At 35.1% G+C, this 15,416-nt stretch overlaps 2 protein-coding genes across 2 annotated transcripts; one reads left to right on the forward strand and one right to left on the reverse strand.

The window, feature by feature from the left end:
* The first annotated feature begins 5,269 nt into the window (after positions 1-5,269).
* On the forward strand, positions 5,270-10,600 carry LOC143612940 (uncharacterized). The gene is made up of 16 exons (XM_077086791.1): positions 5,270-5,398; positions 5,537-5,641; positions 6,033-6,133; positions 6,426-6,504; positions 6,784-6,795; positions 6,893-6,958; positions 7,106-7,174; positions 7,254-7,310; positions 7,724-7,801; positions 7,904-8,010; positions 8,079-8,124; positions 8,285-8,409; positions 8,683-8,791; positions 9,775-9,837; positions 10,213-10,281; positions 10,381-10,600. The coding sequence occupies exons 1-16, from the start codon at positions 5,270-5,272 to the stop codon at positions 10,585-10,587; spliced, it is 1,422 nt and encodes a 473-aa protein (XP_076942906.1). The 3' UTR covers positions 10,588-10,600.
* A 1,750-nt stretch (positions 10,601-12,350) lies between these two features.
* LOC143612942 (protein OPI10 homolog) lies at positions 12,351-13,016 on the reverse strand. Its single transcript, XM_077086793.1, has 2 exons — positions 12,914-13,016; positions 12,351-12,817 (listed from the first exon to the last, which is right to left on the reverse strand). Exons 1-2 carry the CDS (start codon positions 13,014-13,016, stop codon positions 12,351-12,353), a joined length of 570 nt encoding a protein of 189 aa, XP_076942908.1.
* Between the last annotated feature and the right edge of the window lie 2,400 nt (positions 13,017-15,416).

The raw sequence follows: 15,416 nt of genomic DNA on the forward strand, positions 1-15,416 counted from the left end.
CCAGTGTCTTTTAGTAGGGGATGAACTAAATCTTGCCAACAAATTAACTGCAAAAGAAATGTCGGGTTTCGTACAGTTAGTAAGATACATTAGCGCTCCAATTGCACTAAGGTATGATACTTCTGGACCAAGAACCTCCTCATTCTCTTCACAAGGGCAGAATGGATCATTGTTGACATTGAGTGATCTAACATGCTCAATCTATAAACCAAGACAATATTTGGTTTTTCCAAGGTCTTTCATTTCAAATTCTTTCTTTAAATGAATGATCGTTTCATGGATTTTGTTATGTGTCCCAATTATATTTAGATCATTAACATCTACGGCTATGATCACAAATCCTGATGTTGTCTTTTTAATAAAAACACATGGACAAATAAGATTATTTGTATAGCCTTTGCTTATCAGATAATCACTCAGACGATTGTACCACATCCTTCCAGATTGTTTCAACCCATATAAAGATCTTTGTAATTTGATTGAACATATTTCTTTGGGCTTTGAGCTTAATGTTTTATGCATTTTAAATCCTTTTTGAATTTTCATATAGATGTCACTATCAAGTGATCCATATAAGTAAGCTGTAACAACATCCATAAGATACATTTCTAAATTTTTAGAAACTGCCAAGCTGACTAAATATCTAAACGTAATAGCATCCATAACAGGATAATACGTTTCTTCATAGTCAATTCATGGCCTTTGAGAAAAACCTTGAGTTACAAGTCTAGCTTTATTTGTAACTTCATTTTTCTCATTACGTTTTCTCACAAAAACTCATTCATATCCTACATGCTTTATTGACTTTGGTGTTATGAGAATAGGTTCAAAAACCTTTCGATTGTTTAGTGAATTTAATTCAGCTTGCATGTCATCTTTCCATTTGTTCCAATCTTGTTGATTTTGACAATCGTTTACAGATTCTGGTTCAGGATCATCATTTTCTTCCATGATATCACTTGCTACAGAATAAGAAATTTTATCATCAATATTTTCCATTTCATCTTGATCCCACATTATATGTGTTTGACCATAGTTGATTAATAACTCTTTGTTGGAATCATTTATTTCTTCATGAGGGAAGGTTGTATCATTTACTTCTTCATGAGGGAAGGTTTTGCCATTTTCTCTTTCTTTATGGTAAGTATCCTTATCCTTTTCAGAATCTTTTCTTTTTCGAGGATTTTTATCCTTTGAACCGATTGGCCTCCCACATTTTAAACGTTTTTGGGATTTATGAGGTGCATTATCATGGTCTTTCTTACTTGGAATCTCAACTCGAGCGGGAGCATTAGCAGCTGTTATATGAGATTTAGTTACCTTGTTTGTATCAGTAAATGCATTAGGTAATCGATTTACAATTTCTTGTAGATGTATTATCTTTTGAACATCCGTCTCACTTCGTTTTGACCTTGGGTCTAGGTGTAACAATGATGGCATACACCATGATATATCACTCTCTTGCCTTTTCATTCTCCCCTGATGCCGTGAATATTGTCTCGTTAAAATGGCAATAAGCAAAACATGCTGTAAATACATCACCTGTTAAAGGTTCAAGATATCTTATGATAGAAGACGTTTCATATCCAACATATATTCCCAACCTTCTTTGAGGACCCTTTTTTGTGTGTTGTGGTGATGCAATAGGAACATACACAACACACCCAAAAATTCTAAGGTGGGAAATTTTTGGTTCATTGCCGGAAACAAGTTGTATGGGAGAGTATTTATGATTTGCACTTGGTCTGACACAAATTAACGATCCAGCATGCAGAATTGCGTGACCCCAAATAGAAAAAGGGAGTTTTGTCCTCATTATTAATGGTCTAGCTATCAGCTCCAGGCGTTTGATCAAGGACTCAGCTAAACCATGTTGCGTGTGTACGTGAGCAACAAGGGGTTCAACAACAATCCCCACAGACATACAATAATCCTCGAAATCATGCGTTGTAAATTCTCCCGCATTATCGAGTCTTACTCTTTTAATGGTATAATCGGGAAAATGTGCACGTAATTTGATAATTTGTGCAAAAGCGACATTATGAGTCGATAATAAAGAGACATAAGACCATCTCCTGGATGCATCTATTAAGACCATGAAGTATCTAAATAGTCCACATGGTGGATGAATTGGTCCATATATGTCACCTTGAATTATTTCAAGAAACATCGGTGACTCTTTATCAATTTTTAATGGCGTAGGCCTTGTAATTAATTTCTCAAGAGAACAAGATGTACATTGAGGCATTTTATCTATTTTGTGGATCTTTTGATCTTTCAATGGATGCCCATGTGTATTTTCCATGATCCTTTTCGTCATTGCGGATCCTGGATGGCCTAATATGTCATGCCATAAGTTTAAGATACCAGAATCACAACAGTTTTCTTTGACTGCCATATGTGCTTAAGGCACATTTATATATGTATAATGAAAACCAGAATGAAGCATTGGTAGCTTTTCCAATATATGACTTCTCTTTACAATATGTAAATATTTTTCATTATCAACGGTCCTCGACTGGGTATCATATCTATTATGATATATATTCTTGAAAATAAAAAAACTACCGGTTAATCTTGGGGAAAATAGAGCATTTTCTACTAAAAGTTTTGTACCATGTGGTAATTCTAAATTAGCTTTTCACTCCTTCTATTATGTCTGAAGGACCTGATATTGTATTAATATTTTCCTTTGTTGGTTTTAATTCGTAAAAATATTTTTGATATTTTAGGATAGTATGTGTAGCACCACTATCTGCTAAGCATAAATCAATATCATTTGATTGATCTTTTGCTCCAATGAAATTCATTTTAATCTTCAAATACAAAGAAAAACAGTAAGTGCATATATTATACATTCCAAAATTTATTACAAGAAACTTTTATTTTTGCATGAAAGGAAAAGCAATTAAACATAGCTAAGACATAAACGTGAAAGGAAATACATTATCATTATGATTTAACAATATCACTTTTAGGATTCTGATTCATTGATAAAGTTTGAGGTATTCAACTCAATATCGATATCATCCATTTTGTTGATATGATTCACTTCCTTTTTCTTTCCTTTCAGGGATGCTTGATATAATTCACATAGACGTGAAGGTGTTCGACAAGTCTTTGTCCAATGATTAGTATTTCCACATCTAAAACATGAGGCTCCATCATTCCGGGACGTACTAGTATCATTTTTAAACTTGTTTTGATGGTTAGCATGATAATTATTAGCTCTTTGGCTACGACCACGACCGTGCCCACGTCTACGATTATTATTCCATTTAAATGAGTGGTTACGACCACTAAAATGGGTTTTATTGAAATAGTTTCGGCCACGCGCACGACCTCGTCCATGGCCTTGTTCCCATTTACGTCCAGAATTCTTATGATCATTATTATAAGCAATATTTGCTTTTGGTATGGCTAATAATCTTGTGGGACGAGCTTGATGGTTTTTCATTAATAGCTTATTATTTTTCTCTGCTATGATGAGATTTTTATTCATATAAGAGTATGGTTGAAATTTTTGAAACCGTAATTATTGTTGCAAAATCATATTTAATGCATAAAAAGTAAAGTAAGTTTTCTCTAACTTATCTCCCTCAGACATAATTTGTCTACCAAATTCAAGCCTTAAGTATATATTTAATAGAGGAGATGTGTAATCATTCACTTTTTTAAAATTTTGGAACCTTAGATTGCTCCATTTAGCTCTAGCAGTAGGGAGTAATGAATCCTTTTGATGATCAAATCTGTTTTTTAATTCTTTCCATAAAACATTTAGATCATCATAATTAAAATACTCTAATTGAAGCATTTATCGATGTGTTTATGGATAAATACATCTGTTGCTCTATGGTGTTAATCCAATTTATTGTTTTCATTAATTGCATATAACACATCCATTGATTTGAGGTGTCTTTTGATATGTGCTGTCCATGGCATATAGTTCTCTCCAGAACTTTTGAGAGTCAAAAATTCAAGCTTTGCAATATTCGTCATTTTATTACTAAACACAAATTAGATAAATATTAGGATTACATACTTATTAAAATTGAAAGAATATACAAAGGTAGAGCTATAAATAGATAAAGAAAAAAGAAAAGATCAAACTCTTTAAGTGGGAGATTACAAATTAAGAACAATAAGATTATCATCATTATGGTGGTTAATATCAAAACTGAGTGAAACATCTTTCAAAATATTATCTTGGGTATTCCTGATAAGAAAAAGTTTTGTATTTGTGAAAAAAATTGTGATTAATAATTGGTTAATAATAATAATGAACTTGTTTATATACATAAATAATTGTTAGTACATGAATAAAATTTAGTGTGCATAAATAAAAGTTAGAGAGATAGTAAGTAAAGGTTAGAGAGTTATTAGTCCCATAATTAGTAAAAATTTATAATAAGATGTCTTTTATATTTGTTTTGTTTATCATTATAGTTATCCTTTTTTTAATCATTATTAACTATGTGCTTACCTTGTTTATGATTGATATCTTCTTACCTTGGTTGATTTTCTTGATTAAGACATAAACGATTTGTGCTTATAACATGTTATAATATGACTACTAAATTATAACAAGATTATTAATGCAATATTTGAACTTGAAGATGACAAAGAAACAAGAGAATAGGAGATATATATAAATCAGTAACTTTTTGATGTGTGTATTTTCTTTGCTGCATGTGATAGATAGATATATACACTTTAAAATTACTATTTAGGAGAAATTGATGTTGAAAATTTTTCATCCATTCAAATGAATATGTTTTCATCCAGACATGTTTACCCAAGACGTTTATAACAAGAAGCAAGTTCTATATGCGCTTAACAAAGGAAATCGATTTTCATGTTGGATTTTGTATATCGTTTAAAAGAATAGTTTTAACAAACCTTCCCTTTACACTTGACCAAATTGCTTAGACAATTCGCACCCGGGTAATGACAATCCACTCGGGATCCAGATAGCAGCCCGTGGGCTGGCCTAATTGGTTAGTGAAGTGATAACAAAAACCACTTATTATACGATACATGCGACGGTGATGATGAAAATGAAACTGCGGTCAGTAGCTTCCGAGCTTGTTCGTGTTGGATCTAGGGTTTTATCTAGAATCCATTCGACGACACCTAGGGCTCAGCATCATCGCTTACTCATCCCCCCTAATTCGCAGAGTTCCGTTTCTTCTACCCTAGCGGCATTACTTCCAGGTTAATCCTTAATCTATATAACACACACTTGTTGAACTTGAAACTAGAGTCTTAAATGCTAATTGTTCCTGCAGCAGCAGCAGCAGCAGCTGTATTTATTGGATTAAGTTTGACTCCTGCATTCGCTGAAGATGCTGCTGCAACTGATTCAGTTGGTTTACAGAAGATTGATGATGGATCACTGGTATCAAACATACACACATCCAAGTGGAGAGTCTTCACAGACAGCGCACGTGATTTCTTCTTGCAGGCAAGATTATTATTACTAGCAGAGATTATTGTATATTGTTTACATATACTAGTGTTTGCTTTTGTTTTAAAGGGTAAATTGGAGGATGCAGAGAGGCTGTTTATCGGTGCGCTTGAAGAAGCTAGACAAGGTTTTGGGGAAAGGGATCCTCATGTCGCCTCTGCATGCAATAACCTGGTCGTTTTCATATATTATTAACTACTTGTTCTATTGTAGCTGCATAATGAGTTCTAAGTCACTACTGCACACACTACTTTCTCCTTATCTTTTATTTTAGCTATCACACTTAACTGTTTAGTCTCAAACCTTTGCATTGATGCAGTTTCGACTAGCACTCAAATGGCTCAAGAACACAATGAGTTCATTCAAACGATTCGAACCGATTGATTCGGTTGACAAGCTTAAAGCTTACACTTTTCTTTATTAAAAAACAATCAACTAACTAAACAAAAGACTTAGCAACCCTATTTATAAATAAAAACAAAACATTTGGGCCGGGCCGACTTAATGGACCGGATGCTCCTGCATCAATTTTATCTTAATATTATGCTGTCACCTATGATTACAGGCCGAGTTGTATAGAGTTAAGAAGGCGTTTCATAAAGCAGAGCCATTGTACTTGGAGGCAATTAATATTCTTGAGGAATCATATGGACTTGAAGACATAAGGTACTCCATCCATCTTGCTTCACACTTCTGTTCAGTGTTCACCCAACTATGTGTTTCAGATACTATCTGGCTATATTAGGTGAAACAATGTGTTTGCAAATATCTGGCTACTTATAATTATTTACAGTGGTTTGGTTCTGCTTGGTTCATGTTTTAGTCTGATTCAGTCCTGATGTATCAAATTAATGCTGAGTTGGTCTTAAAAGCCTCTCTAGTCATGTCTGTTTGAACTGTCTATATTAACCATTTTTCATTTACTAGTTTCATGATTTTGTAATCTGTATACATTTAGGGTTGGGGCTGCACTTCATAATCTTGGACAATTTTATCTTATCCAAAAGGAATTGGACAGAGCTCGTGCTTGCTATGAGGTATATACACAGATGACTAGTAGTCTAGTATCGAACAGTCAGATATTTTTTAGTTGTGCCATACATATCATCTTCACTCGCAATTTTGTTTATAACATTCAACTGCATGACAAATACATTATTTTTATAGGTATGCATACTGAACATATCATAGGATTGCTCCTCTGTCTTAACATTTTACTAATACTTGTTTGCATTATTTTATTGTTTAAACTGAATACATTATTACTGACTGTTATTCTTGTTGCCTTTTCATGTGCTTCGTGATTTCTTGGGCAGCGTGCTCTAAAGGTACGGTGGATATAGTTAACATCATGGTTTCTCCATACATTTTTTACTGTGATAGTTGTCACTGATGTATATTATTTCTCCTTTTCTAATAACAAAGATAAAGAGGCGAGTTTTGGGAGAAGGTCATGCTGATTATGCTGAGACCGTGCATCATCTAGGCAGGGTACTACGTCTACCACCATGAGATATTTTTACTTTCTATAGTTCATCATCATCATTTTTTATATTTGGTGTAGCATCTAAAAGATTAGCCATATTGTATACTTGGAATATTTGGTGCACAGAGTTGATGATATGGTGGTTCTTACAGGTGCTATACCTTCAAGGGAAGGTGAAGGATGCTGAAGCCCTCATAAAGGATTCTATTCAAATACTTGAGGTACATTCTCTTCTTCTATCATAGAAACTGAATCCTTTGTGTATCAATGTGCCTGATCTAGGTTTGACTGTCTGTATAGGACGGTGGGCAAGGAGAGTCTTTCTTATGTATGAGGAGACTGCAGTATCTTGTCCAGGTTTTTTCTATGTTTGCGTTAGTAAACTTATCATTTCTCTATAATAACGGGTATTCGACCTTTGCCATACGTGTTTAGGGTCTGAGTAGCCTCCTCCTAAAAGGCTAAGAAACTTTGGTACATTGGTTGTTAATAGTAAACCTTAACAAAAACAGGACTTAGTATTCTAAATAATTGGCAAAGACTGAATTAACATTGTATTTGCAAGTACTGACAACAATGCATTGTTGCAACTTGCAACAATCACCATCCAAGTGATCTATACATAAATCCCAAACTTGACAGATGGATATAATTTGATTTTTCTTAAATTAAATCATCCTACTTATCAGTTTCCCAATTCCTTTGTCTACTCTTTTTGCTACCTTTACTGGATTACTTGGCCAGTGGTTGAAAGTGATGTACTCTTGCAGATTTATATGAACTCCAGTAATCTCACCGATGCTGTGAACACACAGAGAAAGATCCTGCATACAATGGAAGTGTCCAAGGTTTGGATACCTAAAATATATCTTATTTATATATTCGGAATCCTCTCTATGTTGACGTATGATTTAATTCATAAGTTAATAGAAATATTGTTGATTGTTCAGGGATGGGATTCTTTAGAGACTGTGATTGCAGCTGAAAAGCTTGCACTGATTCTTGTGTCAGCAGGAGGACAAGGAAATTTAATGGAAGCAAAACAACTCCTACAAAGGTTTCTTTGTTTAATTTGATTACTAACTAACAACTCCTACAGCTGAAAATTACTAATTTATGTTGTAGCTGTCTTGATTCTCGGACAAAGCTACTTCCTGATGACAATATTCAGGTTTCTGCACTGAAATAGTATCTTCTCTGTATGCATATTTATGATCTTCTTTAGTTACTGAACATGGATGTCTGTCTTGTTTAGCTTGAAAATATCTGTTTAGATGGATTCTATGTTTTGAGTATAATGACAATTAACCTTCATCTATGTCAAATGTCAGATAGCTGCCAACATGCTTCACTTGGCTAGGGTGGAGCTTCTTCTATGCAACCAAACACAGGGGAATATTTCTGAATCAACTGTAGTCATTGAGAATGCAAAACATCTTCTGGACAATGCAATAAGGTTTGTCTTCTTACATATGTTCATCTGTTCAGTACAGTCCTGTTTGATAGATGGTTGCTGGTTTTTTTGAACTGAAATTGAAGTAGTATTGAACTTTTAGGCTTTTTATAAAATGAATGCCTATAACCATTACCTGCTGAAATATGTTTGGTAAAAATGTAGTTACTAAACCTATTTTGACTCCTTGTTATTTTGTTACTGTATTGTATTAACTATTATGCTCTTAACAAGGTGCTTTGTTTTACATTACTGTGTACTAATTCTCTTTGACAGGATAGCTCGACAGGCTTTGGATAAGTTGATAAAGCAAGGAGCAAATAGTAAGTCTCACCAATTATCAAAGACAGATGCATACACCGAGCGCACATCATTGCTTATACTGGTTAGTTCCACATTACATGACCAATAATTTGGTTGCATTAGATTCACTACATGGTAGGGCTGGCCAACAGGAATCCCAGCTTTGTGATCTTAATATTGTACAGCAAACACTTAGGGATGGCAAAATAGCCCGAACCCGACGGGTATACCCAAAACCCGAAGCATTCGGGACGTGTATACCCGAAGCCCGACGGGTATTGAGCCGGGTATGGGATTAGTTTTGAAAATTTTTCGTGGGTACGGGCCGGGCACGGGATGTGGTGATACCCAGCCCGATTACCTGAAAAGGCATACCCATTTACCCGAACTATATACCCGAAATAAAAACCTGAAAATTTTTATTATTAATTTCATTTTTTCTTAACCTTTTGTATTTAAGATATGCATTTTTTTTTTTTTTTTTTTAAACTTTAATTTTTATATAATTTACTATAAAACGATTACAATAAAGTGGCAGGCAAACGGGCAACAAGTTGCGCCGCAACCCCCTTTTGAACAGCAAAGCCAATCCTGCTAAAAACGAAGTATTATATATATTTTATATGTTATCAAGTTTATACATAAAGTATAGTATTATTATTTATTTATGATAATGCTTCTATAGTTTATATAGATGTAATGTGTCATATTTTAGTTTTTAACAGTTCATATATAAATAAAAATATATATGATAACTATAATGGTAAAAAAAAATCTACTTAAAAATCCTAATGAATTTTTTTTTAACAATTTAATGGGTATACCCGATACCCGACGGGTAATTACCCGACAGGTAAAGGGTCGGGTATGGGACCGGATTTTATAATCGGGTACGGGTATGGGATTAGCAATACCCAGCCCGAACCCGGCCCGTTGCCATCAAACACTTGTGTGACATCCATATTTATGTTTACAACTACCATTTTATACACACACGTGCGTCCTTAATAAACAGTTTAAATTAAATGGTTAAATATACTTACCTTGGCGTTGGATCTGATGCAGTTGCAAGCGTTGAATGCTTTGAGCCAACTAGAAGTTACTAAGGCTGAGTTACACGAACCTGCGGTAAGAAGTGCTTCTGCATTTTAAGATTCTGTATATTGTTTCTTCTTCAAAAAATATATTTATGGATAGAGACATGGAGATATTTTCTTAAACTTTATATGTATAAATAGCTTGTTTTTCTAGATTGGGCTCAACAATGGGTAATTGTCTTGTTAAGATGAAAAAATTATTAAACTTAATGTGTGTTATTTTTTTTCTTAGAAACAGTAAGAAGTTGTAAGCATTTAAATAGGCTCAGATCCACTTTCAACTTTTATACAAAGGGTCTAGAAAGATTTTTCTCAATATACGAAAGTTTAGAAAGATTAATACTCTTTCAGATATTCGTATTAGAATCTATAACCTTAAAATCTTGGTTGCTGACGGGAAAAACAGGAGAAAGAGGTGGCACCACATTCAGAGGCCGAGAAAGCTCTTCTTGATTGCATTTCTGCCTTTAAACAGGTAACCGGCCATGTTCCAATATATCATAAATTTATGCTCTTTTCCAGTTTTACCCTTGTACGGATGGTTAATTTGCGTGATCCCTTTTTTCGAGTGCAGTATGCAATTGAGAGGTCGTTATATAATTTTGGTGATATAAAGGGCGAGTATGTCACATGTTTGAAACATCTTTCTGCTTTACTAAGTCAGTCAGATAGCAATGGGTTAAAGCAATCAAGTTCAAGACGGCCTTCTTTGCAAGAGGTGTTGAACGAAATCAAGCGACTTGAAGGTGTATCATCATCAGTGCCCAACAAAAAGCCTTAGCTCATTCAAGTATTGGTTTATTATTGAGCCATTTTTGGGTTTGGTGCAGTGTGTTGCATTCTTATGCTTCTAATATAGCTACGCCATTTTAGCACACTAGCAAGCAGAGGTGTATCCAGGATTTCTTTTACTCCTGTGACTGTTAGAAAATGTAAGGTGAATCTGTGTCACTTGAAGGTTGGATGCATGTGGTACACACACACAAAAAAAAAGAGTATCTAATATCACATAACACAAATAAGGTTCTCCCAGACGCTTGTATGCTGGTTCGTTAGTGATAGCGAAAGTGAGTAGACTGCAAGGTGCACGAGGTGCGTCTGATGTGTGCTAAATTCGATTTAGCTTATAAATTTGGGTTTTAGGTGTTGATGTGTGTTAAATCCGATTCAACTTTTGCTTAATAAAGTTTATTTAATTAACTGAATCTTTATTGAAAAAAAAAAAAAAGAAAAGAAAGAAGATAAGTTTAGGCTAAGTAGCATCACCACAATTTCCCCCCGGGTGGAGGGGGCCGTTGGCTTTGGTGTAACGTCACCACATTTGTAATTTTTTTTTCTTTTGTATTTTTGGGTGGTATAGGGAAACCATTTGCGCTTTGTTTGGTTAAAGTTTGTAGTGGTATGTAGCTTGCAGCATGGTGTGGTGAGTTTTAAGTAGCAATCGTAAACTTGGGAAAAAGAAGGGGGGGGGGGGGGGTGATATATCATTTAAAGTGACTTTATGGCAAATCATTTATAACATTCCTACGTATTGATCACCTTGTCTAACACTCAATATGCTATTTTTGTAAATAAATAATATGTTTGGTGTTCATTAGTAAAAAAATATCATTTTCTAGGAGACCCAGATTTACCCTCATTTTTAAAAAGCTATTTTAATTTAAAAACAAAATTGAAATTTTTAAACAAGTTTCAGATTTTTAAAGTTTTTGAAAAGTAGTCTTTTTATCTTCAAAACATTAAATTTTTTGGCTGAAAACTTCTTAAAATTGTGATGGCAAGTTTATATAGTCGATGAATTATGCCAAACCCTAGCTCGTAACCCCATTTTGTTTTGTTTTTTACCAAGATTCTCACTATAAATGATGTGTGGAAATCTTTGTTAAATGTGATTTGTCACAAACCTGCTTTAAATGATACGCAGGAATCATAGCAGAGTTGATGATTCATTAACAAAGGCAATGTCTTTTAAAGCATCAAGGTTAGAAGATTTTGAGTTCAAGGGTCACAAATGACAAAAATTGAACAGGCCATTCAAAAAATAGTTACAAACACAAACAATTTTTTAACTCCTTAATTGTTTTCCAGATTTGAAAAGCACAAGGTTCCCGCAGTATCACAAGAAAGACTCCTAGTTATTTCACATATCAAATGCCATCTTCTGCGTCTTTCAAGTTATACATGCAGATACCCGTGTGTGACATTCACATCAATTTCCTCTTTTTGAGGACTGCCATTAGTTGTGTCAGCATATAGAAACGTCATCAACTTATGCATCGAACTAAAATTCATCCTCTGAGATCTCAACTATCTAATAATCTATACGAACTTATAGGTTTCAAGTATGTTCGCTTTCTATACTCTACTCGAATCTCAGAGGTTACAATTAACACCATAATCATTAACACCATAATCATTCGACTTGAAGTTAATCCAGAAACACACACCAATACTCTCTAACTAAAAACAAAAAACTCTAATTCAACAATAGAAACCTCAGCAACTTACATATCACATGAAACTAACAAACTAATGCATAGCAACTTACAAGGCGAACCCCTTCAGATACTCTGGATCTCGCTTGGCCCGCTCCTGAAACTTCTTAAACCAGCGATCCAATATGTCCATGGGCACCACCAGCTTACTCCCGTCCACCCCACAAAACGACTGCATAAAGTTGAACAGATTCTCACCCACCCTCATTGCCAGCCGCTCGATCTTCTTCTCGGCGGCCACATCGAGCGAGGGCAGAGAAGAGAGCTCTTCGACTGAGACGCCGATCTTGGCGGACAGCGGGGCGGCGTCGGGGGCGGTGAGGTGGTTGTTGAGGCCTCCGGGTTCGGGCCAGGGGAGGGAGAGGAGGGCGGAGGGGCGGGCGAGGGTTACGGCACCCACGAAGAGGAAGGGGGAGCCGGGGGATTGGATGTAGACGGCGAGGGCTTTGTCGGCCGGGAGGGTGAAGTTGTTGAGGAGGAATATGCACACTTCGCCGATGGAGTCGTACGCTTCACCTGCAATTAATAATAATAATAAGATCAAGGTCTTTCCAACAATCAAATCAATGACTTCATTTGATATACTAATAATATTGAATTGCATTAAATTACCTACGAAGGTGTTCATGTCTAGGAGCCAGTGGAAGGTGTCGATTTGGGTGAAAGTGGAGATGTCGATCGGGAAGCTACGGTTTGGGAACACCACGCCGAACATTCTTTCTTTAGACTTGTTCAATTCAAAGCGTACGGGATGGGCGGAGATAGATATGATGAATTTGAGTGACTGCTTTATTTGAGACCCGAGTGTTTGACGTACGAGGATGGACAAGAATCCAGAAGCATCCAGATGATTCAAATTCCAAGGGTAAAACAAGTTTTTTTTTCTTTTTTCTTTTTCTATTCTTCCGGTGAAGAAGGGTTTTAACTTGTAGCGTACTAGTAGGGTTTTAACCGTCTCCGAATAACGATAGCCCTGTAAACGAATTAAATGAATACAAACAATGACATATACATGTCTGTTCATTTAACTTTAAAGGAACACGGATATTTAATCGAACACATATTTTGCGTTCATGTTTGTTTATTCAAAAAACGAACATGTTCGTGTTCGCTTACACCTATGCCCGTTTGTTTAAAATCTAAACGAACAGTTCACGAACATAATTGAACAAAGATTAACAAACATAAATGAACATATATGAACAAATGTAATTGAGAACAAACAAGCGTAAACGAACATAAATGAACAAATATAAAACGATTAAGTAGATACCTCTTCTAGATAATATTTAATTATTTTCAATTAATACGTAAACGAACACAAATGAACATAAGAAGCAAACATAAATGAACGAACGAAACATGTGTTCATGTTTGTTCGTTTAATTAAATTAACACAATATTTTGTTCATGTTCGTTCTCGCCGTATGGTTCACGAACAGTTCACCAAAGGTTTGATTAGTTTACAGGCCTAAATACCGAACTTGACCCAAACTCACCGGAATTCGAATTAAGAATGCTTGAAAAACCCAAACCCGACCAACCCGAACCTTAAATGGATCGGTTATCGGACCATTTTTTCTCAACAAAAAACCCAAATAACCCGACCTGAACAACCCGAAACACATAACTCGAATACAACCTGAAATTTTCTGCCTTGTATTAATAGATGTGTTTTTTTGTGGAGTCTTTAATATTTAAAATATTATGTTTTATTGTTAGGTTGGGACTTCAGAACATTATCATATCATATTGTCATACTAGCTTTAGAGCCCATGTAACATATAGGATGACCTATATAATAAAGTTACAAATAAAGCAAATATTGTAACATTCGTTATTTTTCGGTTTTCGTTGTACCCGACCCGTACTATAATTCGGGTATTGAATTGTTAATGGAAGTTCATTTTATTCATTTGTCATGTGTTAGTTTCATTACAACTCGCTTATATGTTTTAAATAACAAGTTTAGCAATTAGTAGCAACCTATTCAAACTTTAGGGACTAATTGTGACAAAAACAAAAATTATGGAGGTTTCACCTCACCGCATCACGCGACGTGGGCGCATAACATGGCCACGCGATGCGACCTGGGCTATATTGCAGACCAGTTCGTTTTTGCTTCAGTTCAGCTCGTTTAGGTGCGTTATGACTTGTTTAATCACTCAAACTCTATCCAAATCGAGTGTAATTCAAACTAGACAGGTTCTGTAACATTCCCCATCAATTCCTATCTTAAACCTACGAATTCTATCACTACATACAAGATAATTATCAAGTTTTTATGTTTATCTCATTCATTTTGTGACATTCGTCAATTTTCGATTCGTGTTCATATTGTAAACCCGACCCGTTGGGTCGTTTCGATGTATTAAATATAATTTAATGAAGTGTTTCTCGACATTTAATGTTCTTTATTCGTTGTTCGTTGTTATGTTTATAAATTCCCGAACCTTAACGTTAATCGAGCCGCGCGAGTAAAACGCGTAAATAATCCAAAACCGAAGACCTTATAATATAAAGTTTGGGCAAAAAGTGTAAACTCTAAAAACATATTATAGCTTAAAAGATATTAAACATCATTTAAAATGTTTATGAAACTGCAGGGTCCAAGTGTAAATAATATTTAAATTATATTATTAAATTAACCCAAACCCTACCCGCCCCCCTCCTTCCTGCCCCGTTTTTCCGGCCACCCTCCGGCCGTCGGAATCGGCGCCGAGGTAACCCAAACACCACCAAACTTCGTCGTTTTAACCAAATAAATATGTAAACGAGTTTCTCCGTCAATAAAAAACATTAACCAACAAGTTAATTGCGTTTATTCGCCGTAAATAGACCCGTAATGGTCGCCGAAAAATCCGGATAATCAAATCAACGAATTAATGTGAAGACGCTCCTCCACCTAGTATAAATAGACGCCTAAACTCATAAACAACTCGCTCATTCCTCTCAATCCCCCTCTAATACACCGATTTGTCTGTAATTGGGAGTTTTCTTATTACTTTTCCGGCAACTGGGTTTCGGTCAAAACAAAACCTTATAAGGTAATTAATATATGCTTGTTAATGTCGTCACACCAATAAACAAAACCCCTAGTTTAATTATATCGAAC

Source organism: Bidens hawaiensis, unplaced genomic scaffold (assembly GCF_021521415.1).
Source record: "Bidens hawaiensis isolate Kalapana, Puna unplaced genomic scaffold, B.hawaiensis_p1.1 tig00036239_1, whole genome shotgun sequence".
In the NCBI taxonomy this organism is placed as follows: domain Eukaryota; kingdom Viridiplantae; phylum Streptophyta; class Magnoliopsida; order Asterales; family Asteraceae; genus Bidens; species Bidens hawaiensis.